The following is a 24,214-nucleotide window of genomic DNA, read 5'->3' as shown; positions in this document are numbered from 1 at the left end:
CACAGGTGTCAAACTCTGGCCCGCGGGCCAAACTTGGCCCGCAGCCTAATTACATTTGGCCCGCGAAGCCATACCAAATTACTATTAGAGCTGGCCTACTGGTATTATACAGCTAATATATATATTGTTTAGTATTAAGCTTTGCTTGTTCCATATTCAGTTTTTCAGCAAAACTTGTTTGAGTCCATAAGAAAAGATTCATTCTTATATCTGAGAATCTGAAGATTTTGTTTTTCAATAAATATTAACGTTAGCCCGCAACTTTGTTCCAGTTTTGAATATTGGCCCACTGTGTATTTGAGTTTGACACCCCTGTTCTACAGCATCACTGAGACCATGAATCTCCTCCACAGAGTCCAGGCCAGGTTCACTCAGCCTCTCTATCCTGGTTTTTGGTTGTCAGCATTTGTTGGAGACACTGTTGAGTTGTGTAAGTTAAAGTAGACCGGAGTGATGACTGATCTGTGGTGAACAGTAAAATAATATATGCTGAGATGTGGCTGCACTGCTGAGGTCAAACTCTGTGGGTGAGAATTTAAAAAAATTGAAAAATACTGCATTTATAAAAGCAGGTATACTTATAACATATGCAGATTTTATAAGAATAAAACTTGCATTAGAAAGTGTTTTGATTTATTCATTTAAATAAACCTATTAATTTCTCTGAACACAATCATCTCCGAAAGGAATGTATTATAATGTAAGAAAATGTCATTATAATTTATATATTAATTAATTCAATGTCTATATTTGTTGCTGGGTATTTCATATGCTGTGTATTCTTCTTGTATATATTATAAAGCTGTTTTAATGATATTACAAAATCACAGCAGTATTAAATGTAAATTTAAGCACGTTTAATTGAAGCATTCTGAATAATGACCAAATTTACTTTTGGTAGCTATAATGTTAACACTAATGCTTTCAATCTTTACAAATGCAGGATTTTTAATTGTTATAGAGTATATTTAGTGTAAAAGCTCAGGTTATCTTTTCTTCCACTGAGCAAAACGGTCCCGTCTTTTGTAACCTGCAAAGCAGAAGAGCCACACCTGATGGTTGCATTTATTTCTGATAGATTTCCTATTGTCCTGTCCATGGCCATTTAAAATAAATCTTGGATTTGTTCCACTTTTATGATTCTCAATTTCTTTACTTTTATTTTAATATAACAAATAAGTAAAAGGTTACAAAAGTAAATAAAAGTAAACATTTCACCAGACAGTGTTACTTTCAGATTTATTACACAACTTGTTTAAACATTCCACAACAATCATGCAGGAATAAAATGGGAATTATACAAAGCTTTACACGCTTCTCCAATCACACTTCAGGAATAACTGGACTTCTGATCATTGTCTCAAAAACACTCAAAATGTGAGGTAATTTTTAAAAATCATTATCTACAGACGAAAGACCGTGTGTTGACTGAATGCCAAAGAGGGTGAAAGAAACAAAAACACTCATTATAGGGTAATGAAGTCAGCAATTAACTATACATAACTGTGCACTGCGTCAGCATTGAGTTCATTTGGAATATTAAAGTTTAAAATGCCAGGAATGTCAACAAATGCACCATCAATTCCTTATCCCTTATTTGATGTCCTCCTTAGAAGTAAAAAAAAATTACACATCAGAAATTATTAACATAACACCTTGTCCTTTTTTCTTTTGTACATCAATTCTACAAAAGAAATAAAAGCTACAGTAAAACAGACGCACAAACAAAGTCAGGGCGCTCTGGGATCATTGGACATTTATCATTTCATTCCCTTAAATTCTTACCATTCAGAGAAAATCTGTAAAGGTGCAGAAAGTGTCTTACCTAAATTCTGACTTTGAAAGGTCAAATACTTGAGAGTCAATCATAACTACCTCAGCCTCAGCATATATCTATACTTAAAAATATCAAAGCTTGAGATAATTAAGATAACGGTTGTTATAATTACCTTCTGTTCTTTTAACGCCTGTAACACAAAAAGCTTCCTGTCTTTTTTTTAAGAGCTGAAACATGTTTTGGGGGTTTTCCTTAGTTGCATACACTATACACACTATATGGACAAACGTATTGAGCCACAACTTTCAGTCTTTCAGTCTCATTGCCACAGGTGTGTAAAATCAAGCACCTACCCACACAGTCTGCCTTTTGTGAAAGAATGAGTCATTCTGAAGAGCTCACATTCAAGCGTAGTGCTGCGGTACCTCTGCAACAAGTCAGTTTTCATGCTAGATATATTCAACAATCAGCTGTAAGTGGTTTTATTGCAAAGTGGAAGTGTTTAGGAACCACAGCAACTCAGTCATGAAGTAATAAGAGCAGAGGAGGCATAGTGTTTAACAGTCAGCAACGCTCTGCTGACTCTGCCGCGCTCCAAAGCTCCTCTAGCATTAACATCCTGAGTTCAATTCCACCATCAGGCCGGGGTCTTTCTGTGTGGAGTTTGCATGTTCTGCCCGTGTTTGCGTGGGTTCTCTCCGGGTACTCCGGCTTCCTCCCACTGTCCAAAGACATGCACTTGGGGATAGGTTAATTGGTTAATCCAAATTGCCCATAGGTGTGAATGTGCGAGTGAATGTGAGTGCGAATGGTTGTCTGTCTCTGTGTGTTGGCCCTGCGACTAATTATTGGAATTCAATCCAGATAACAGTTTCCCCCTTACTTGCTAAAAAAAAAAAACGCATATGAGAGCTAGCTAAGCTCTTTCAATAAAAAATTGAATATGCCTGATGAGGGTTTTTTACACATAATCTGGGTGTTTGGCGTTAAACACTGTTGTTATTAACAGATTTTAAAAAACGCAAAGTTTCCAAAACTCCACTGTCTTTGTGCAAATATCTAGCTTTTAGCCGCTAATAGCAAACTAGCAAGATGTAAAAGTCTATTGGAGCTGCTAAAAGTGAACAAAGCTAATTGTGTGTGTGTGTGTTCACTTTTTCAGTAAGTTGCAGATGTTATAAGAACAGAAGCTACCCAGAAGATTGAAGAGCAGTAACAAAAAGCCATATGTCACAGCTTTTACTAAAAGGTGACTTACACATGTTATAAGCAACCTTAACATGTCTTCAAATCTCCCTTTAAGTCACTGCGAGCAAACTTCACAATAGCCATTGTGTATGCTCTTATTTATGCTTTTCCTGCTGTGTCATATATCAAAATGTCTGCTGTGGGAAAAGCTCCCCAGTTTTGTTGATCCTATCAGGGTTAGAAACAAATAATAACAATTTAATAAACACTTTAGCCACAAATACTGTGTAAAAAAAAAAAAGGTCAGATCATGAGAAAAACAGGCACCATATCCACCATAATCTCAATGGAAAATATCAGGTAAATATCAAACATGACTATATAAGAATTATGGATAAAAAGAAGTCTAATTTTGAAGCATATAAATAGAAAACAATGAAAAGTAAAGTTTGTATTATCAACGTGTACTACTTTACAGTGTGCTCATTAAACACATACTCTCCCAGATGTAACAATGTAACGATGAAGCCAAACAATCATATTTTATGGGTTAGTGGTTTGTTTGTTTTTTAACTTCCATTTCCATTTTCATGCGCCGGCTGTTTGTGAGGTTGTTCGAGTATTTTTAGATCAAGTCAGATGAGATCATATTCTTTGGTAAAAGGAGGGTGAAGAGGATGTTTGTATGAATTACCTCTGATAACACTACGCACGTCAACAAACCAATGATAAAAGGCCTTATACACAAGTTTAAAAATACAATGATAAAAAGTGATAGTATCAAAGTTTCCACAGTACAATACATACAACAGATTATTGCACCAAATGTAACTATTATAAATGTTATAGCAGAGCGACTTAGTGACACTGTTTCACTTTCTCCACTCTCTGGATTTAAAGCCACCCATAAATGAATAATACAATTAAAAAGCGAATGTTCAGTAGGGAACATTTTAAAGACCAAAAATTATTATTTGCTGAATGATTAAGTAAAAAAATTATAGTGGCAAGTAGTTACATAGCCAATCGGTCATTTTGTATCAAAATTCTCATTAACTATATGTGTATTACACATGTTGTAAAGTCACAAATATTAAACCAATAAAGCTTTGTGCATCTTACATTTACACTAAACTGGCATTTCAGAAAACATCGCTTTCACCTACAGTCGGCTTCAAGTGCGTTACAGGGTAATGGTAATATACCTAAAAATGCACAATAAATACTAACCTTAAATAATAAGCATGATTGGACTTTGTCATCACTTAAAAAATAATGAGCTGCTTAAACTTTTCCTTTAGGAAAGTTACATTTTAAGTGATGATTTTAAGTGATGATGCTGTGAGACTCACAGCAGTGATGGTGTGATCACCAAATGTTGCTATCAGCTCGTCTTTCCTCTGGAGGAACAGCGCCCTCTCTCTGCAGATTTCCCACTAAAACCTAGAGGCCTGTGGTGGGAGAAAGCCTTATTAGATGGTCTGATTTGTTTACTTTCAGCATTTTGTCCATACACTGCCTGGCCAAAAAAACAAATTTTACAAAGCAAAAAAAAAAGAAAAATTTTCATCCATCATTTTTCATCCAAGTATGTTGGAAGGGTCAAATTATTGGCCTCTTTCAGGCAAAGAAAACAACTAAAGAGACTGATAAACTACTAAAACCGGGTAGGGGCTTTCCAAGTTCTCATTACAATAAGGCAGTAAGCACAGAGTAAAAAGAACAGGACTAAACAAAACCACTCGTCAATGAAAGGGTAGAAAAGGGTTCAATTTGGTAGGAAGTATAAAGATTGGACTCAGCAGTGGAAAAATTGCCAGATTTAACCCTTTAACGCCTATTGTTTCATATTACATACATTCAGTTTTTTGTGAGTTATATCATCAGTGTGATTTTTTTTTCCCAATAACAAACCTAAAAAAATTAATTTTTAAGTATTTTCTTTGAAGCCAGATGTAGCAAACACAATATAAATTAAAAGTCATATATAGAAATTAAAATGTAATTCATTTTTCAAACAAATTTGCTAGATAGTTCAATAAACTCTCCATTTTCAAAAAATTCAAAGAACTTTCTAGCAATTATTTCATATTTCAGGCTTTCATAACCCTGCAGGAGCATGCAACTGTGTATGTACAAAAACGTGGTGACGCTGCATAAGCTTATCGAAACAATGCCATGGTGAATGCAAGCTGTCATCAAAGCTAAAAAGGCAGTGCAAGATATTATTAGATTTTTTTTGACAGGCAGTGTATTTTCTGATCTGTGAGCAAGGATGCCAATAAGACTTTTGAGTCTTTAGCTGGGTAAAAGTGTTTAACTTTTAAAAGTCATATCATTCGAATTACATTCAGCAACACATTCATAGCAGATGAGATTCTGAATATCTGTGAATCTGTTCACTATCTTGGGACAAATGTAACACTGACGCAAGATTTCATTATTTTACACCAACAAATGGACCCTGTGGTTTGACACAAAACAAGAACACAATAATAGGTAACAGATTTTCCTCTACAATGTGAGCCTTTTAGAATAAAGCAGTGTACCCTTTCTCTTACTTTATACTGACATCTACACACTAAAAACAGTCACACGGGTTTACATTTTGCCGTAGGAGTGATAAATGCAAAGCTAAAAATGAAGCTTTTAGATCAATATAAGGACATTTAAGCTGCGTTTCAAACACAAGTGCCTCCTAAAAACGAAACAAAACATGTCTAAAAGTTGTTCCAGAGCAGGAACAGTGAGGAAGGTCATATTTTTAAATGGGCATGTTGCTTTTTTAAGACATTAAGTTTGTCGTTCTTGTAAAAGTAAGCTGTGTAGAAAAAGAGCGCATTTTAAAAAATGATTATTTTGGTATTTGTGCTGAAATTTGCAAAAGAATAGCAGACAAAAGCAGAGAGTGGAGAAACAAGTCCCACCACAAATAAGCCAGCAGGTTGCTGGGACTAGCTAGTGGCTGTGAAGAGTGATCAAATACAAAAACACCATCCATCCAAATGTCTACAGCTTCTCTGTGCCGAATATGTAACAAAAAAGGCAACCACAGTCCACATTAGCCAATTTGTAGCAAGTCATCAGAGACGAAGAGTGTTGCTGTGAAGGTGTGTACATTTTTTTTTTAAGTTTTATACTTTTAGTTTAAAAAAATACAAACAAAACCTTAGCTGAATAACAATGATCTGCATGTTGAGTGGTTTTGCATGCAAATAATATGTAGATATTTTGCAATGTGACATTTAGAGAATAAAATCTGTTTTTAGGAGGAATTCCTTTTTTGTGTTACATGAGGAGCTGAGTGGAACTGGATCGGTCAGATTTTAGTTCTTGGATGCTGGATAAATATTTAGATTTCTACTTTTGAAGTGCCACTGAGCAAACCACTAGACTACCAACCTTTCCTCTATAACTATATTTCTTTACTTCCTATCAACCTGCCTGTTTTTCATGACGGCAGCTCATTTAAATTACAAACTGTAGTTCAGCAATAATGTCCTTGTTTACATCAAACAAGATTTTGAATTGTTTCCATTAGAGGTTTCCTCGATAATTTAAAAATAAATGATCAACATCACATCATACATTATTGTGTAGCTGTTCTTATTCTATGCTTTTGCATGGCTATGGTTACACACTCTCTTGCGAACTCCATTTATTTGGAGATTTAATTAAATTGCCTCAAAAGAAATTATGCAATAGACAACGGTGTAGATGAACTTGCAAAATTGCAATAATATTGTCGTTATCGGCAATAATCGTGAAGAGAAAATCTGACAGGACAGTCCAAGTTTCCAACATTTGTTGGCGTTAAATTGCTACATGTAACACTCTAAGACTTAACTACCACAGTAGCTGCTGGATAAAAGCCTCTTGTTCAATGAATATCTGGTATTTTTTTCTCCCCAGAAAACAGATACAGCAATGTGTACACTGTGTAGTGAAACCTTTCGCACACTATAGATCTCTAGCACTGAAAAACAGTAATTTTATCAGGTGGCAGGCACACAAAAGACACAAACACGAATAATAGAAAAATCCTCCCCTCTCTCTGCCACACAGCAGACTAGGAAAGTTTGCAATCACCCTCAATATGTGGCAGGAAACCTGTGCGTGTCTGTCTGTTATTCCAGAGACGAAGGGTGAAGTAGAAACGGGGTACAGGCTTTACTCATTAGCGGGCTTCTCTTTGCAGGAAGGTTCACAGAGGATTTCTTTGTGTGGTAGTGGATAGGGGAAAGCTGCTCCGCTGCAAGTGCTACTGTGAACCAGTTTGTTGAGGCGAGAGAGGCCCTTGATGCTGCCAGGAGGCCTCCCGGGGCTGACCTTATACCCCGCCGCTCTGGTCGTACCGAGCGGCCTTCCAGGACTCGTCTTGAACCCGGCAGCTCTGGTGGTGCCGAGTGGTCGCCCTGTGCTGGTTCTATAACCAGCTAGCTTGGTGGTTCCCAAAGGCCTCCCACGTCTGCCCGTCTTCCCGACAGACTTGTTCTTCTTCTTGGCATCATCTGTTGCTTGATTGGTGTTTTTTAACCCTGCTAGCTTTCCAGACGAGCGGGGGTCACCCCCAAGAACTTCCTGTCTCTGGCACACCATGGGCTTGTGGCTCTGGGTGGGTAAGGCCATGGGAGCCAGTGTCATCTGGAGGGATGATGGAGGGGGAGGAGGGTAGAACTTGCTGGCCTGTGAGGTGCACAGGTCAAAGTGAGCAGTGGGGTGGTGGCTGTCCTCTGCTAGGCACGACGGCCTGCTGTTCATGCAGAAGTCACTGGTTGTCACCTGGCGCATCATCTTCTGTTGGGGGTTGGAAATAATGCATCATCACTCAAACATCAGGACTAATGTTTTCTGGATAGTGCCATGTCAGGTTAAAGTTAAAAAACAACTCTGCAGTTGAAACTGATCATACCCATATTTGCATGAAGACAAGAAACATGGGAACACTAAGACTTCAGTGAAATATTCTGAAAGCATCATCTGGTCTAATCCAGATCTACACACGGTGGGTCTAATCCCATCCCAACAGATTATTCTCATAAGAAAGGTCAAGAAAGGGTGCTGCTTATTTCTGAAGTGAGCTTCACTTTTGTGCTGCTGGTCAAAGTTCAAATTTAGTGTCAGCGCTAAATATTAAGGGCTCATTACTGCCACGCTGACAGTAGAAGGCTGAAAGCATCTACTATGACCAAGGGGCAACAATGACCACATTGCACACTGAAAGGGGAAACTTCAAAGTGCATGAAGGTGGGAGACGATGCTATATCTGAACCATTTTAACAGAAGAAAGGACTTGAGGATTGTTTTGCTCTGCAGAGAAGGAGCAGCAGCATACTGTAATGTGGCTGTGTGCTGAAGTCGAGGTTGTTACAGCAAACAAACTACACAATAACTGTTGTCTCATGGTGTTTGTACTATAAGATAAAGACCCAACAATCAGACCTCAAATAAAACGTAGACTCAAAAAGAAAGGCAAACTAACAGAAACAATAATGGACTTACAAAAGTAATCCACAATATTGAGTAAATATGCTTAGTCTTAGTTAACTTGCACTACTTCTAAGCACTTTGTTCTCCAATTTCTCTTGTTTCTTATTTATTCCTGCTGTCTTACTCTTTATATTTTGTTCCTGCACAGTTGGCATGGAGGACTTATAACTTAGTTCTACATGTACAGTGACAATAAAGGGCTATTTTATTTATTTTCAGCCTGAGGAGGCATTGGTTAATCTGTTGGGTTGTGTGTTTGTTTGTTTTTATTATAATGACTGTGAGTCAACTGCCTTCACACAGTGTTGTCCTTGTTTTATAATACCAGCTTTGAACTTCCTAATCTGCCTTCAATAATAATTAGCACGGAAACATACAAAACTAAACTAAAAGTAAACAAGAAAAACAAGCAAATCCACTCTGAAACTAAACAGAATTAAAACCAAATTAGAAATTTGGATTCACACCCTTCATGTAACAACAACAACCCCTAAAAGTTAAAAAACATTATTGTTATTATTACTACTACTACCTATATAACCAGGCAAATACCCTTCATATAACAACAAAAAAACAAGTGCTGAAACTATTAAAATAAACAAGAAAATCCCCTGAAACTAAACAGAATTAAAAGTAACTTATTAGAAATATTGAAATAACAAAAAAAAAAATACAAAAACTATAGATCTCGATGAAAAATGCTTTGTTTAGAAACTCAAGTTCACATCTAGTTCGCTTGTTTACACGCAGACTTTCTCGTGTTAACTCGACCATGAAAAGCTGTTTCATAATTTAACAAACAGCATATGATTACATACGTCCCATAAACAGCTTCGACCTTAAGAATAAGGATAGACCTCACCAAAGTGGTGCTGAAGTGCCTTAGAGCAAGACCTCTCCTCTCGCCGGTCATAAAACCGCGTTAGACTGAATGCATTTGGCTGCTTTGCACACTTTAATTACAGTAATGAAGAGTGTAAATGGAGTGAAGTAAAGAGTGCACACAGCTGCTGTCGCCTTTTCTGCAGAGGAAACGGGACGCAGGGAGGTGTGGACTTTCACCATCACACACGCTACACTGTCAGTAGTAATATTCATTCACAAAAAACAAAATGCACATGGATTCCGCATCTTTGCATTCAGACAAAACCTCCAGCTCTCCGTTAACGAGCAGCACCGAGGGCTGAACGTAGCCTCGTTCCTGGCCCGAATAACGGGCTTTTTTTTTTTAAGAGACACAGAGACTGGTTTACTCTGTTTACAACATGGCAGCTGACCGCGGACAGAGCTGATTTATGTGCTCGCATTTGAGCCGCATAACGAATCTAAATGCCCCTCCGGAGACCCGCGTTAGCGCTAACGTTACTGTACCTCGATTGTTCGCAGATCTCGGAGCAGAAAGGGTTAAGGAGCAAAATGATCTTTCATCCCCCTCAAAGCGCGAGTCGATCCATTTTCCAGAATATTTTCTCGCCACAGGACATCGGTTCGCTAACACACGATCACCGCATCGGGTAGTTTCGACGCGAGCGACGATGAGAGGTGAGATGTGGTCAGCTAGACGGCTCCTTTTTTCATCTCCCAGCTCCAGCGGTTTGGATAAGAAACGCAGCCATTTTCCATTAAAAATTAATAAGACAGCAGCGCAGTCTGAGCATGCGCACAACAGCAAACTGGGGATGTGAAGAGGTTATTCTCCTTCCCCTCCTCCTGAACTGCTTTCACGACGGAAAACGCTTTTTTTGTCTCTCAAGTCCTGAAAATTCTAATTTTCACCAAACAAGCGAGAGTAAAGGCTCAAAAAACGACTTTATTTTTCAGATTATTATCCTGAAACCGAGCCATGAAGCAGTTTTAATGCTCACCAAGCATCACTTCCCACCACTGATGAATAATATACAAAGAACTGCTATTAAATAATTAACATTAGCAGTCTGAACAAATACGAAGCACCTTAACAGACTGGAAACAAGTTTATTTTCTTAGCAACATTGTTTTCTTGGGATCTTTCATAAAGATGATGGTTGGTGTGGTGTTCCTACATAAATGTGACTAAAAACATCTTATTAATGAAACCAGGTCTTATACTTAAAGACATATTGTGGATAGTTCACTGCAGCATTGTGCTGGTTTGATGGTATAAAAATCATTGGACATATATGTGTGTGTGTGCGTGTGTGCGTGCGTGCGTGCGTGCGTGGGGGGGGGGGGGGCAAAAATGCAAACAAACAAAATGCAACTAAAGTTGGACACATTACAAAAAATCTTGACTAAAATATTCTTCAACAACTTGGATGAAACTGTGGAGATGAGGAATGGAAGCTCCTCCGGTGTGCCTCGGTTCATCCTCTACAGCACTTTGTACCGGCCTTTGCTCGTCGGCTGGTAGGAGTTTTGCTGGGGGGGGAAAAAAGAAAGAAACGGGAAATAAAATTAAACATTTTCGGCATAAAGTCACTGCATAATAAGAGTGGATGACATGTTTTAACATGTGTGAGCAAAAAGATACTTACTAATCGGATGAGCTCTTCCTTGATTAGCCGTGTAATTTCTGTTTTGGCTTTCTGCACAGCCAGTTCATTTGCACCTACAACACAAATAACATGTTAATATTCAGTATAGGCTGCTCTGTTAAGGAAACTGGACACCCCATTAGGAAATTCATTGCCTTCGAGGTAATTAAAAAAAAAATACCAAAAGGGAGGGAGGAGTTGTATTTTGCAAGAGGCACTTTTAACAGCATGATTTAAGCCAACAAAAGCTTTTTTTCCTTCTTTAAAACTTGAAAAGTCAAGATTATCTGCTCCGTGTGATAACTAGTTTATAAACTTCCTGCGTTGTGCTGTTCTCAAGTTATCATGTTCATTGTTCGTGTTCACTGAACCTTAGAGTTCAGCAATTGTACAGCTGCCCTAAAAATATCTTGTTATATCAGGTGTCAGGACTTTAAAAAAAAAAAAAGGACAGACGTTCTTTGACACATACTCTCAATAGCCAGGTAGATCTTGCGCTCTCCTTCCTTGGGCTCTTTGCCTGGAGGGAAGTACGTTCCTCTGATGGTGATGGCAGCTTCAGAGTATTCACCGATCCTCTGCAAAGCTTCTTTAGATGTCACCTTCCACCTGGCAGTCTGAGGGAAGGAAGAAAAGGAAGATTTTATAAGCCCTTTTTTGTCTGCTTTATGTTCAGAGGAAGAAACAAAATACTTTGGGATTCTTGATTGTTAATCAGTCGTGACAAAAAACACAAAACGCTCAGTTTAAGCATCTGTCATCTAAAAGATAAGCCCCTCTCCCGGACAAAAAGCATTTGTATTGAGCATAAACATTTTGCCAAAAATTAGAACAGCTTAGCTTTTTTAATCAGAGATTAAAAGAAAGTTATTTTCTTAGTAGCTTAAAGAAGTCGAGGATTTTAATGTCAAGTATTTTTAATAGATGGATTTGCTTAATTTTCCACTCAAATTTGCATATGTTAGACTTTACATCATGATGCACCAACTACATGCAAGAGGTGGATTTTAAAGGAGTATAACAGGAATGACTACTAGGCCCTCAGGTCTCCAGCTGTCTGCATCCGTGTTCGCAATGGAGAATAATCAAGACTTACGTGTAAGCAAATCAGGAACACACATTCACAGATGTTTTAAAAAAAAAGTACAAATGGCTTTCCAACTTTAAATCTGAAATTGCATTGCTAAAAAAAGCGACAGTGTAAGTCTTACATAAACACTTAGAGAAACAACGTCTATGCTAGAAAAACTTGAACGCGTTTCACTTGAAACCACAACCAGGAGATGGGTTTGGTGTGGTGTGAAAATCACTAAAAAGAAAGCAAAGAAAACACTCAAAGACGTGTAAAGTGGAACTTCTGGTATGTATGGGTAGAATGCCTGCAGACTAAAAAGTGAGCAGACTCTAAAATGGGAATCATCTCTCAGTTTTATAGGGGTTTTAGCAACGTTCACTCAACACAACGTATAAAAAGCAAGATGAGAGAAGAAGGAGGTCTTACAATAATGCAAAAAGAATGACAGGATATCTGTGCATTTGGCAGGAAAAATAACTTTTGAAGGAATTTTGCTGGATTTTTGTTATTGCTCCCCACATGAAAGTACACTTTAATAATAGTAAATCTGGGTGTTGGAGGAATTGTGGCTCCCAAACTGCAGAGCATTATGTCTGCTGGGAATGTCAACACATGCAAAACTACTGGATGGAAACAGACAGGGTGTGACAGGGTGGATCGTCAACACTCACATATGACCTTATGTCTGGATAACTTTCCACCAAAGGAATCAATAAATAATCATATTGATGATGTTGTTTTATCGCCTTATGATGTATTATGATCCTTAGATTTCCCCATTACGCATTCGTTATTTATATACAAATGTATGGTTAACCAGGTAGCTGCAGGTTAGTCTTACATGTCTGTAAATTTGTTGAAAAGTTTTAAATAATAATAGTTTTGGGGTTTTTTTCTTTCTTTTTTTTTAAAGTGGGCTTGAAAAACAAAGGGAGCAATAGTAGAGCTCCGTTTAACAGGAAGTAGTCAGGAAAAAAAATGCAAAAGCAAAAGTTTGTTTTATGTTTTGATTTGTCTTCTGTTTGGTCTTTTACTCATTTTTAAGTCCTTACATGGCCTTGCCCCACACGACATCTGAGCTGTTTTATTTCCCAGTTGCTCAAATCAGCAGACCAGCTGCTCCTGGATGTGCCGAGGACACAGTGGAGGCTCGGGAGAACAGGGATTTGCCATGGCGGCTCCCAAACTGAGGAATTCTTTGCTGTTAAAAAGACAGGCCTCTTCACTACCAGTTTGCGCTTATGACCCACCTCTTCATCTTGGCTTTTCCCAAGTGTGAGATGTTGATTTTACGTTTTGATTTTAAATTTTTACTCGTGTTTAATTCTGTCTTGATGCTTTTATTTTACATTGTAATTTTAATTCTATTTATTTTATTCTAACATATCTTTATTTTTGTATCCTGAGGTTTTATCAGTGGTTGCTGTTTTTTAAAGTGCTTTAAAGGAAGTTTGCTTGGCTTATCAGCAGCACGGGCTAAGCTAACAATCCAACAACAGCACAAACAGAAATAAGCTAGCATGCAGACAGTTGATCCCCATATTTTTGACACAGACCCCTGGTGACAATACACAGCAACAACATCCAGATTCATGATTCCTTCCCTATTCTGTTTTGGAGAAATGACTTAGTCGAGTTAAACTACTGAAACCCAGCGGCTGTGAAAAGAAAACCTGAGTCCAAAAAACAAAGAGCAAAAATAAAACCGATCCTTGCTGAATATTTCAGTACAGCCCTGCGCTGTGTGCCGCTGACCTGAGGGAAGTCGTTGATCTCCAGCTCCTCTTCATATCTCCTGACTGTCTCAGCCTGCTCAGCCGCCTGCCGCTCCTCCTCCAGCTTCTCCACCGGGGTGTAGTTGAGCTTTGCATTGATCTTTTCTGCCAGCTGCTCTGCGATGGTTTTGGCTGACACTGAGGGGGTCATGATGGTGCCGCCCCGCAGGATGGCGTTGGTTGCCTGCTGCATTACATCCTGTAGACACAGAGTAATTGTAATTGTCACAATGCAAACAAAGTTTTAATTACTAGCTGAGGTCCTAGGATTTTTGTGGGTACTAAGTATTGGACACAATAAAAATTAAACCTAAGTGGTTAGTCTGAAAAATCACAAGTCCAGCAATCTCAGCTGTGTCATGAATACGTGCACAACCGTCCACTTCACGGTGGCACTGGAGTCTTGACGTACCTGAGCCTCAGCGCCCAGGTTCTTCTGAGCGTTGATCTTGAGCGCCAGCCTTTTGGCCATTTCCAATTTCTGGATGTTACCAGCAGACGTAGGCCCGAGTCCTGGCAAACCTCCGGGGGCAGCCGCTGTGGCGGCAACAGCTCCAGCTGGACCAGCAGCCGCGCCCGGAGCAGACAGATCCTTCACCCTCTTCTTGGAATTAAACATACTTTCGATTTGCTCCTCAATCTAAGAAGGAATAACAGTTAAACATGTTTAATAATAATAGAACTGCAATTAGAGGACAAAAAAAACTTGAAGCCAAGCAGCTTAGCAGAGGTAAGTAAATAATTTAAATAAAAAAATTTAAATCTCCATTATTTAAAAGTTACTCACATCCAGGGCTCCGTCCTCATCGTCAGAGTCCTGCAAACCGAGAGCAGCTTTCTGCAGCTTCTTCCTCTCATTGGCCAGAGCATGCTCAGTCTCATCAAACTTGAAGCCTTTTCCTGAGAAACCACTGCTGCTCTTAATGGTCTTACCCTCCTGCACAGAGCAAAGGGAGGAAAGAAAGAAGCTTTCAAGTTTGTCACATTGTTCTTCTAGATCCTTTTCAATCTGCTTACTAACTGAGACACCAAAGATCAAATTTTATCCCAATTAATGTTAAGCATTTACAATATAAGAAAACAATAAACAAATGAAATACGAAGTATAGAAGCAACAAACTAGCACCATGTAACTGCAAAGAAAGCATAAAAAATGAACATGATATTTAAGCTGATGCATTACATGTGCAGAAAGACGTTGCTAATACCTTCAGAAACTTCAACATACGTTTCTCCCTGGCAGTAAGTACTGCTAAAATATACGATTGCCTACTGCGGGTCTTTATCTTACCGCTTTTTGTTGGTCTTTGAAAGAGGCCCAAAGCTGCTCCAGTTCTGGTGGGACTGGAGAGCCCGACAGCTCCAGAGCTTTAATGATATCGCCAGCATAGCGAACCTGATCCTCCGTGATGAACGTGTAGGCGTATCCCTGAGAAGCAAATGTGTACAGATTTAAACATGATTACCACCAAAAACAAAACACCCCAAATGTCAACACAAATTTCCTAGTTTTTGATGTCTAAAATTAAATGAGCTCCCTTTAAAGGGGCTGACCTTGTTGCCTGCTCTGCCCGTGCGCCCGGCCCTGTGAACGTAGTCCTCGTAGTGGTTGGGACAGTTGTAGTTGACCACCAGGATCAGCTGCTTCACATCAAGGCCTCTGGCTGCCACAGAGGTGGCGACCATCAGACGACACGCTCCATTCTTAAAATCGTTGATGATGCTGTCTCTGTCGTACTGATCGATTCCTTGGAGACACAGAATTACTAATTTGTAGTAAATGTGGCCATAACAGAACAGAAACCTAAAAATATAACTGACAGATATAAAACTGACTGATTGTATATTCACATTAGGAGGACAAAAAAAAATATATGAATTCATGTGGTTTGATGAGACTTTTTAATATTCCTGGTCGTTGTTTAAACAGACCAGATCATCCCAAATACCTGAAATTGAAAAGTGATTGACAATCTGCTAGCCAATGAAGATTCAATATGATGAAAAAAAAAACAAAAAAAAAACTAATGAGGCTTCTAAATGAGACTTGAGAAACCAGAGGGTGATGTCACAGTAGCTTTGTTATTCATCATATGGCTGTCAAAGTCAAAGTGTGGCTCACTACCTCCATGTAAAGACATGCAGGGGTACGAGGCTTTCATCAAGTCTTTGAGCAGTCCGTCTGCGTGCTCCTGTTTGTCCACAAAGATGATAACAGATCCTTTTTCCTGGTAGTGACCCAGAATCTCCAGCAGCTTCAGGAATTTCTTGTCCTCATCGATTACTAGCTGCAGAAATAAAAACAGATACTTTTTAAAAAGGGGGGGAATTAAAACTGAACTAGTAAGCAGAGAAACTGAAAGGGAAAGTTACTGTTTAGTGAGATGTAACATAAATGGCTTACCACGTGTTGCTCCACATCAGAGCAGACGACACTGCGGCCTCCCACCTGGATCTCCAGGGGCTTTGACAGGATCCTGCGAGCCAGCGCCTCCATGGCTCTGGGGAAAGTTGCTGAGAACATGACCGTCTGACGGTCTGGACGCACGTTGTCAACGATACGCATCACCTGGTGTGTGAATCAGAGGGGGAAAAAAATATATCTGAGAATTTTTGTCACTGAACATTTTCTTTTGCAGGTTCAAAGTTGATTTGTCCTGGCTTTATAAAACATTATTGTGACAACCGTTCCTCAAGTGCTAAACATTATACACTAAAAATGCTTCATTTGATGCTACTGATGCATGAAAAGCTGTATGTTAATGTATGATCCCCCACCTGTGGCTCGAAGCCCATGTCAAACATCCTGTCTGCCTCATCCAGGACCACATATGTGACTCTGCGGAGGTTGGTCACCCGACCTACACATTAAGGAAGACGGGCATAAGGAAATCAGTTAAATATGAACAACGCCAAGGCTTAACAGGCATCCTGCCTTCTTCACATCACATGAAACTAGTCTAACAAAACACAGAAAAGCTTTTTCCATGATACAACTACTTGATACAACTGGACAATAAATCAAGGCATCCTAATTTCAGCACATTTTTCAAGTGGCCAGAGTTTTATTGCATTGGTATTTTAGGCTGTTCATTTCTTTGCTCGTCTTGCGTACCATCTCAGGGGCAACTGGGACCTGTAAAACATATAATACAAGAGATGGAGCCACATCAAGCACTATCTGAGCGAGCGCCTTTTCACCTACAAGGGAAACATATTACAGATTACCTCGCATGTGTGGAAGCAACAAGAAACCCCTTCTATCATACTAACTGCTACACACATGTAATAGCTACTTTCTAAGTACACTAATAGTGTTTTTTTCACATTTCTATGCAAAGGCTCAGTGCTGCGCAGGACTCTACAATCATATTTACTCCCAGAAGCAGCACATTAAGTCAAAATAACCTGACATGATGCAAAACTCTGATATAATACAGTGCATACCCCTGACCACCTTACATCCATGTTATGATACACTTATCAAACATTACGATTGTTTCCTGCTTTAAGTCAGAGGAACCGTGGAGGCAGCACCAGGTCCACCTACCTGTACTTGGCCTGAGCTTCGGGAATAACACATCAGTCTTGTAGATATGAGTGATCCCAAAGGTGGTCAAATAATGCCAACAGTTTAGTAAGTAGTACTGATTTGGTTCATTATGTACTGTATCATACTGTTTAATCCATGCAAAGCAACAAGAAAAGGCATCAAATGAGCAGATTTGCATTTATGTCCTATAAGGATAGAGAAGCGACACGACCAAGAGTGATGAACTCACCGCTGTTGGCCCCCAACATGTCAATCATTCTTCCTGGTGTGCACACGATGATCTCAGCTCCTCTCTTCAGCTCAGCGATCTATAATACAGAAGGCAGCGTTAAGGAAAAACACACATTTTCTTTCTGTTACAGGAGTTTTGAGGGAGGAACAATGTCCAGAATTTAAACACTTATAATACCAACACAAACACAATAAAGTGATTATGGTGCACGAGGAGCGTATACAATAATGAGCAACTTGAATTTGGAAGTTTGTGCTACTGGGTCTCAAATCGGTGTTTCCTCTAAAATTCTTCAAATTATTTTACAATATATTTTTTAAGAAGTCTCAGCCATGCATGTTTTTGTTTAAATATATACAAGAATTGCAAAATAGTCTAGAAGACCAATTTTAGGTAGGTATTTTATGCCGTTATTTGATAGTATAAAAGGTAGACGCGGCCACAATGTCGTCACCTGCTGTTTGGTGACGTTCAGTTTGACATCACCACCTTGGTGTTTTTAAATTAGATGTGAAAAGTGAGACTCAAACTGAGGATATCACCACCTGGTAAAGAGCCTGGATAATCCAAGTCGTTAGCCAGTGAACATAACCTGGATATTCCTCCTTTCTGACGACGAATGGCCATCATTTAGACTCAAGTCTTCAGGAAAGTGCTTACAGGTAACAGAGTAAAGGAAACCAAGGGCTGTTATAGCACAGACTCTACTACTTAAAATCTTCTTGCAATTGGAGGAATCACCCCCTTGCTGCCCATAAAAAGAAGCAGGTTTAATCTTCTACTCCACCTCAAAGTTAAAGTAGAATTTATTTATGGTTCAGCAGGGAGAGCTCGCTCACAATATGCTGGAAGTCCAGGGATGGCCCATCTACGGTCTACCTGCACAGAGCTTTTTGTCAATTGAGGCAGCGAACAAATAAGTGCTACAGCCGGTCTGTGGGCCACTCTTCTTGTGCTGTTGATATACAGTATTTTTTGACATGCACTACTGGCATTTTGGAGGACTGCATGGAAGTGTTTTGCAGTGGATGAAAACCCTTCTCTCCACTCACTGTCCACACAGAAACATGTACATGGATGGAACAAGCGGAACCACAATTTGCTCTGAAGCCTGTGTTATACTGTCAATGTTGACAGTAGTCCTGTAAGCAGTTATTATAGCAGCAGTTGTTCTTTTGTTGTTGTTTGTTTTTTTTAAAAACAACCTATTGTAGTTTCCCACACTATTACATCAACATCAGCCTGAATCATTAATGCAAGGCAGGATGGATCCATGCTTTCAAGTCGTCTATACCAAAATCTAACCCTACCATCCAATATATAAATCCATTTTTGGCTCTACTGAAAAGCATGAGCTGCTATTTCAGATGGACACCATAGGTCTATTAAACCTCTAAAATGATGTAGTTGTGCTACAGCGCACACTTACCTGTTCACTGATGCCCGTGCCTCCATAAACACACACCACCCTGAGTCCCAGCGGTTTAGAGAATTTCTTACACTCCTTTGTGATCTGCAGAGCCAGCTCTCTGGTTGGAGTCATAATTACAGCTGTGTAAAAGGGAGGAAAAACAGGATAATTGGATTGTTGTCGTTAGGAAAAAAAAAAGGAAGAAAAGAAAAAAAACTTGACCATTTGGTCTTCATCTGACCTACAGTTGGATTCTGAACCCGGACTATGAAAAGCAAAGGAATCAGACAGGATTCATATGTTTTTATTTAAATGTGATCAAAAGATGAGTTTATTTATATTTTAGTGAGAAGCCCAAAGGAAAAATAAAAGTTCCTGTTGCTTACAGATTGGGCCCTCAGATTCCTCCAGGGGTCTCTGGTCCATGATGTGTCGGAACATGGGCAGCAGGAAAGCTATGGTTTTCCCGCTGCCGGTCTTAGCAATACCAATGAGGTCTCGGCCCGACATGATGGCAGGGATGGCCTGGGCCTGGATGGGTGTGGGTTTCTCATAACCGTGCCTTTAAAAGAAAACCATGAGCATCTTGTCAGAAAGAGTCATATGCAATCCCAATATATTAATTATATATTTGTGGCTAGTCTTGAGTGAATATGAATGGTCATATTTATTGGCTTATTAATGGATTTTATATAAAGAGAAAAGACTGCTCACTGCACAATGATTTTCAAACATGCACACACAGAGACACACTCACTTCTTCAGGGCGTTCAGGATCTTCATCGACACTCCACACTGCACCCATGTCTTGATGGGTTTGGGACAGCCTTTCCCTTTCACCGTAATGCCTTCCAGTTCCAGCCTGTACGCATTCACTTCTGTATTTATTTAAAATAAAGTAAATAAACAAATTGAATAAAGAGATTTTAAACAGGTAATTAAGCATGAAAAAGACAAGTCGTTTATCATAGAACAGATATGGTTTTCTCACTGACCTTCTGTAGTCATCTTGGCCAGCTCAGGCACCTCCACGTAGAAGTTTTTGCGGTACGATTCATACTGGATCTTTGTGTGGTCAACAGGCTCCAGGATCTTCCTTTGTTTGGTCTGGAAGCCTGTCAGAGCCGTCTGGAGATCAACCTCTTCCTCCTCTGATGAGTACTGTCAAACACATGAGCATCATTTTAGATTGTTAAAAGATGAGCCCATCAGCAGAAAGCAGATTAATTACTGAGGATCTCTGTTTCATTCATATCAGCTTCTCGGGCAGCGAGAGAAGAGGTTTAACCTTTATTATATAATCAAAGCAAGCATTAAAATCTCACCTCCATGGCATCCTGGTCATTCTCCATCAGCTCTCCCTTCTTTTTGTGCGTGTGAGGTCCTTTCTTGGTTTTAACGACTGTCACCACTTTGGTCACAGTCATTGCACCTTTCTGCAGAAGAAGAGAAGACACGCATATTCATCAGCAGAAGAACAAACATCCATAAAGGCAGCATCTGGTCTGACACTAGTAGATGATAAACCCAAAGCCACACGCTTCCAGTGATGAACACCTAAAGACAAAATGATAGCAACTACACAAACATCAGGAAAATGTTGACAAACTTCAATTGCATTTGAACATTTTTTCTAAGATTTTTAGTTCAGGTGTGTTTTTAGAGCTGATCCTAATGACTTTGGGGAGGGTTGGGCAATAAGGATAACACTGCAAAATGCGGGATTTTGTCCTCACCTTATCATTTCCTTTCATGGCTCCAATGTTGAACTTCTTCACTTCCTGTTTCACCTCCTCCATGTAGGCATCCAGGGGATCTATATCATCCTCCTCTGTCTGCTGCTCCATGGGAGTCTCCTTGTCCTTATCGTCATCACCCTCTTTCTTACCATCCTTTAACTCCTCTTGCCTTTCCCCTTTCCCGTCCGCCTCCTCGTCATCATCTCCCTCCATTACAGCAGAACCGTCCTCGTCATCGTCTGAAATGAAGAGTTAATTAAGATGCTGGGCAAAGATAAACCTATAGCAAGTATTGGTCAGTTAGCTGATAAAATTAAAGCAAATAAAGGGTGACTGATTGGTTTATCACACAGATAAAGTTTTGTTAGACACAGTTTAAACAATTTAAACTACTCGTGAAGTCCAAAGTAAAAATTCAACAGTGTTTCCTCCAGTTACTTCCTCACCATCATCGTCCTCCAGGCTCCATTTCTTGCCCTGCTTCATCTCCTCCAGTTCTTTCTTGATCTCTCCGATGTTTTCGATGGCCTTCTTCCTCTGCTCTTCCCTCCACTTCTCCACCCGCTCCTTCCTCTTCCTCATCTCCTCCTCCAGTTTGTTCTGGTCAAAGTCTTGCTGCATGAAAACAAAGGAAAAGCACAAATATTTTACTTCTCGTTATGTTCTTTACTTACTTGCTTATTATTTCAAACAAAGAGGCACTTTAAAGTTCTTTCTATGGGCAAAGAAAAACATGAAGAAAGGACAATGGCATTCAAGCTAGCAGAAATAAACATATCAACCAACTTACATCCTCAACCTTTTCATCTTCTTTCTCCTCTTTAATCTTTTTCTTTTCAGCTATTGGCTCCAGGGTGTCCTTCTCTTTGCTTTTAGCCCTGCAAGGGAAAAAGAAAATAAGACAAAGTGTAATAGATGGGATTATGGAATTGCTCAGATTAAGCAAACCATCCATCCAATTTCCAAGGTCTTCTATACCGTTCACCACTTCTAGAGGACAGTTTAATCTTTATAAAAATGGAAAGCTCCATATATTATATGGTGTTTTTTTTAACTGTCGCCAAGCTCTGAAAATATGCCTCACATCCTGGCTGCTGATAGCATCTTTACATGACTCTGCGTGCCAGCAAAAGAACACAGTGGAAGTACAGAGTAGAAGACTGTGTGTTTTCAATTTCACAGATGGGAATTTAAAGCCTCACTTTTCATCCTTTTTACTGCTCTTGCTGGGGCTACCAGAGCGGGACCTCCGGGCTCGGCTTCTGCTGCCCGACCGCCTCCTGTCTCGGCTTCTCGACCTCCTCCTCTCCCTGCTCCTGGAGCGCCTGGAAGCCAAAGGCAAACATATCACATGTAAAAGGACAAATCAACAGGGAGACAACAGTTTTGTCAGTTTCAGCTTTTTAAGTGTGCAGATGCGCATCTGAAAGGAAACCTCACAATAGCTTAATCATAATAAAACTGTATCATAAAAAAAGTGCATGAGAGTTTTCATTGTCTCGATTCAAAATGATTCTTCGCCATCACTGTGATTTTTATCCACTGTCCTACTGGATTTGCAAAATTCAACACATGTGAAAGTTTTAGTTCAAAAGAATTTTCAAATCAATGGATGCAATTCTACTGAAATTAAAGATAATTACCAGACAGAGCAACAGCAGTAAACAGTTTTGTTAAAAACTAAATTTGGCTTCTGTTCATCACCGTATAGCTTGGACATATAGCCTGTTGTTTTTTCCCCCCATTAAAGCAGGCTATTGTCTGATGATGTTTATCAAAGAGTTTTTGGTGGACTCTGTTGTCCTAATGTCTCTGAAGGAAGAAAAAAAAAATTGAGAATGTGCCCCTCTCCAAGCAGACAATTGACCTTTTCTCATTGGCTCTGGACAAGAACTGTAATGTTTGCGAGTCAAGTTACTCATCTTTGCAAGTGGGAAAACAAAAGAGTGTGAGATTAGCGAGTGCCCCAGGAGTGATTTATTAACAGAATACCTGCATGCTGAAGCTGAAATGGGACAACAGGCAGGCTACAACCAAAACAATGTCAGACTTTTGAAACAGATACAAGATAAAGTGACTGAAATGAACCCAGAACTGCAATTGGTATTGTTGCGTCGTATTATAGGTCAGGAAGTGTTGTGCAAGTCTGCAAGAGATGGTCATTCTGCCTGCATATGGTTGGAAAGTCAGTATTGTTACATCGGATCAAAAGAGTGACCAAAAACTTCAATTTGTGTTCAGGCTGTAAACACCAGAAGACTTCAGTCCACTTCAAAATGTATTTATTTACGTGTACACTTAAACTTAAGTTCAAACCACCACACACCTGGCTCGTTTTCTGTCTCTGGAGCGCGACCTGCGGCGATCCCGGCTCCGTGACCTCTCCCTCCGGCTCCGCTCGTCTTTCTTGGAGCGCTTGTCCGGGGAGCGACTCTTTGATCGGCTACCCGACCGTCCCCGAGATGCGGAACGTTTCCGGTAATGCCTGTTGATTAAAAAACACATGATATGAGAGATTAGCTCTTGGTTAACGTGCATAAACATCAGTACGCTTTTAGCCAGCATGCTAACGCTAATCTAAAATCGCTTCCTCAAACAGAAGTTAGTCACACTCGATTCACCAGCACCAGACTAACCGGAAAAGTCCAGACATACCTCGACTCACGTCCCATCTCGAACCCACGCAGATAAGTCTCGCAAAAAAAGTGAAATTAGTTCTCAAAAAATAAACGAGTCTTGCGCGTCGAGTGGATGTTTGTGTGTTTGAACCCGCACGTAAAAAAAGTGCGACTCTACAACTCCTGAACTCCACGGGTAAAAGGTTGCTGCGCCACCAAGTGGTGGGAGGTCAGAATACCCCAGCCTTATCACAGGCTGTGTCGCAGGGCTTTTCATTTGTGAGCGGTTCCCGAACTTTATGAAGATGATTTCATTTTCATTTATTTCACCTTATTCATCTCTTTATCTTTCGTGGAACTGAAACATTTTAAAATGCTCTCATTCTTAAATATAAGATGTATTAATTGGAGGATCAGTGGTTTATTGGTTCCACCACAGAGTTATAAATTAAAAACCTATTTATCTTTCTTGTTATCTTCAACATTTTAAAGCTGAGACTTACATGAGAGATCGCACTGGATTTGAAAAAAAAAAATACTTTTTAAAAAAAATCCTCCAATGGCAGCTTTTTGTCACTACTGGGGTGAATCTAAATGCAAAATGTTCAACGTAGCAAATATTTGCCAGAAGATTGGTTAAATTTCAATATGAACCATGAATAGTAAAGTAAAAGAAGAGTAGTAACCGTAAAGACAAGACGTATAACAGCAGATCAAATAACTCCAATAAGTTTTACTCAAAGATAACCCAAGTAAATACAAAATGCAGTTTTTAAATGACTTCATGTATTTAGGGAAAAAAATCTAACCAAACTTACCAGGCCCCTATTAAATACTACACCA

The 24,214-nt window shown here is 39.5% G+C and overlaps 2 protein-coding genes across 3 annotated transcripts; both read right to left on the bottom strand.

Annotated features, from left to right (window-relative positions):
• Positions 1 to 6,552: 6,552 nt before the first annotated feature.
• c10h5orf24 (chromosome 10 C5orf24 homolog) lies at positions 6,553 to 10,648 on the bottom strand. 2 transcript variants are annotated; one of them, XM_026181811.1, is made up of 2 exons: positions 9,827 to 10,648; positions 6,553 to 7,762 (listed from the first exon to the last, which is right to left on the bottom strand). In XM_026181811.1, exon 2 carries the CDS (start codon positions 7,757 to 7,759, stop codon positions 7,136 to 7,138), a length of 624 nt encoding a protein of 207 aa, XP_026037596.1. In that variant the 5' UTR covers positions 7,760 to 7,762; positions 9,827 to 10,648; the 3' UTR covers positions 6,553 to 7,135. The 2 variants fall into 2 exon arrangements, with proteins under 2 accessions (XP_026037596.1, XP_026037597.1); XM_026181812.1 differs by having other exon boundaries at positions 6,553 to 7,759.
• On the bottom strand, positions 10,643 to 23,576 carry ddx46 (DEAD (Asp-Glu-Ala-Asp) box polypeptide 46). Its single transcript, XM_026181810.1, has 23 exons — positions 23,409 to 23,576; positions 23,080 to 23,238; positions 21,956 to 22,078; positions 21,544 to 21,631; positions 21,200 to 21,368; positions 20,751 to 20,992; positions 20,340 to 20,450; positions 20,010 to 20,175; positions 19,772 to 19,892; positions 19,401 to 19,576; positions 19,033 to 19,154; positions 17,601 to 17,679; positions 16,597 to 16,679; positions 16,223 to 16,387; positions 15,944 to 16,106; positions 15,373 to 15,566; positions 15,110 to 15,247; positions 14,606 to 14,755; positions 14,231 to 14,458; positions 13,799 to 14,017; positions 11,441 to 11,585; positions 10,969 to 11,042; positions 10,643 to 10,852 (listed from the first exon to the last, which is right to left on the bottom strand). Exons 1-23 carry the CDS (start codon positions 23,423 to 23,425, stop codon positions 10,805 to 10,807), a joined length of 3,180 nt encoding a protein of 1,059 aa, XP_026037595.1. The 5' UTR covers positions 23,426 to 23,576; the 3' UTR covers positions 10,643 to 10,804.
• Between the last annotated feature and the right edge of the window lie 638 nt (positions 23,577 to 24,214).

This window comes from Astatotilapia calliptera, chromosome 10, assembly GCF_900246225.1.
Source record: "Astatotilapia calliptera chromosome 10, fAstCal1.2, whole genome shotgun sequence".
Classification (NCBI taxonomy): Eukaryota; Metazoa; Chordata; class Actinopteri; order Cichliformes; family Cichlidae; genus Astatotilapia; species Astatotilapia calliptera.
Note: the sequence above shows the minus strand (reverse complement) of the source record. Positions and strands in the feature narration are given on the sequence as shown.

Coding starts and splice junctions, on each gene's coding strand:
- c10h5orf24 (XM_026181811.1), bottom strand. CDS start 7,759: ATGATGCGCCAGGTGACAACCAGTGACTTCTGCATGAACAGCAGGCCG.
- ddx46 (XM_026181810.1), bottom strand. Junction 16,107..16,222: donor CTGATGTGGAGCAACACGTG/GTAAGCCATTTA, acceptor TTATTTCTGCAG/CTAGTAATCGATGAGGACAA. Junction 14,459..14,605: donor ATGAGGACGGAGCCCTGGAT/GTGAGTAACTTT, acceptor ATTCCTTCTTAG/ATTGAGGAGCAAATCGAAAG.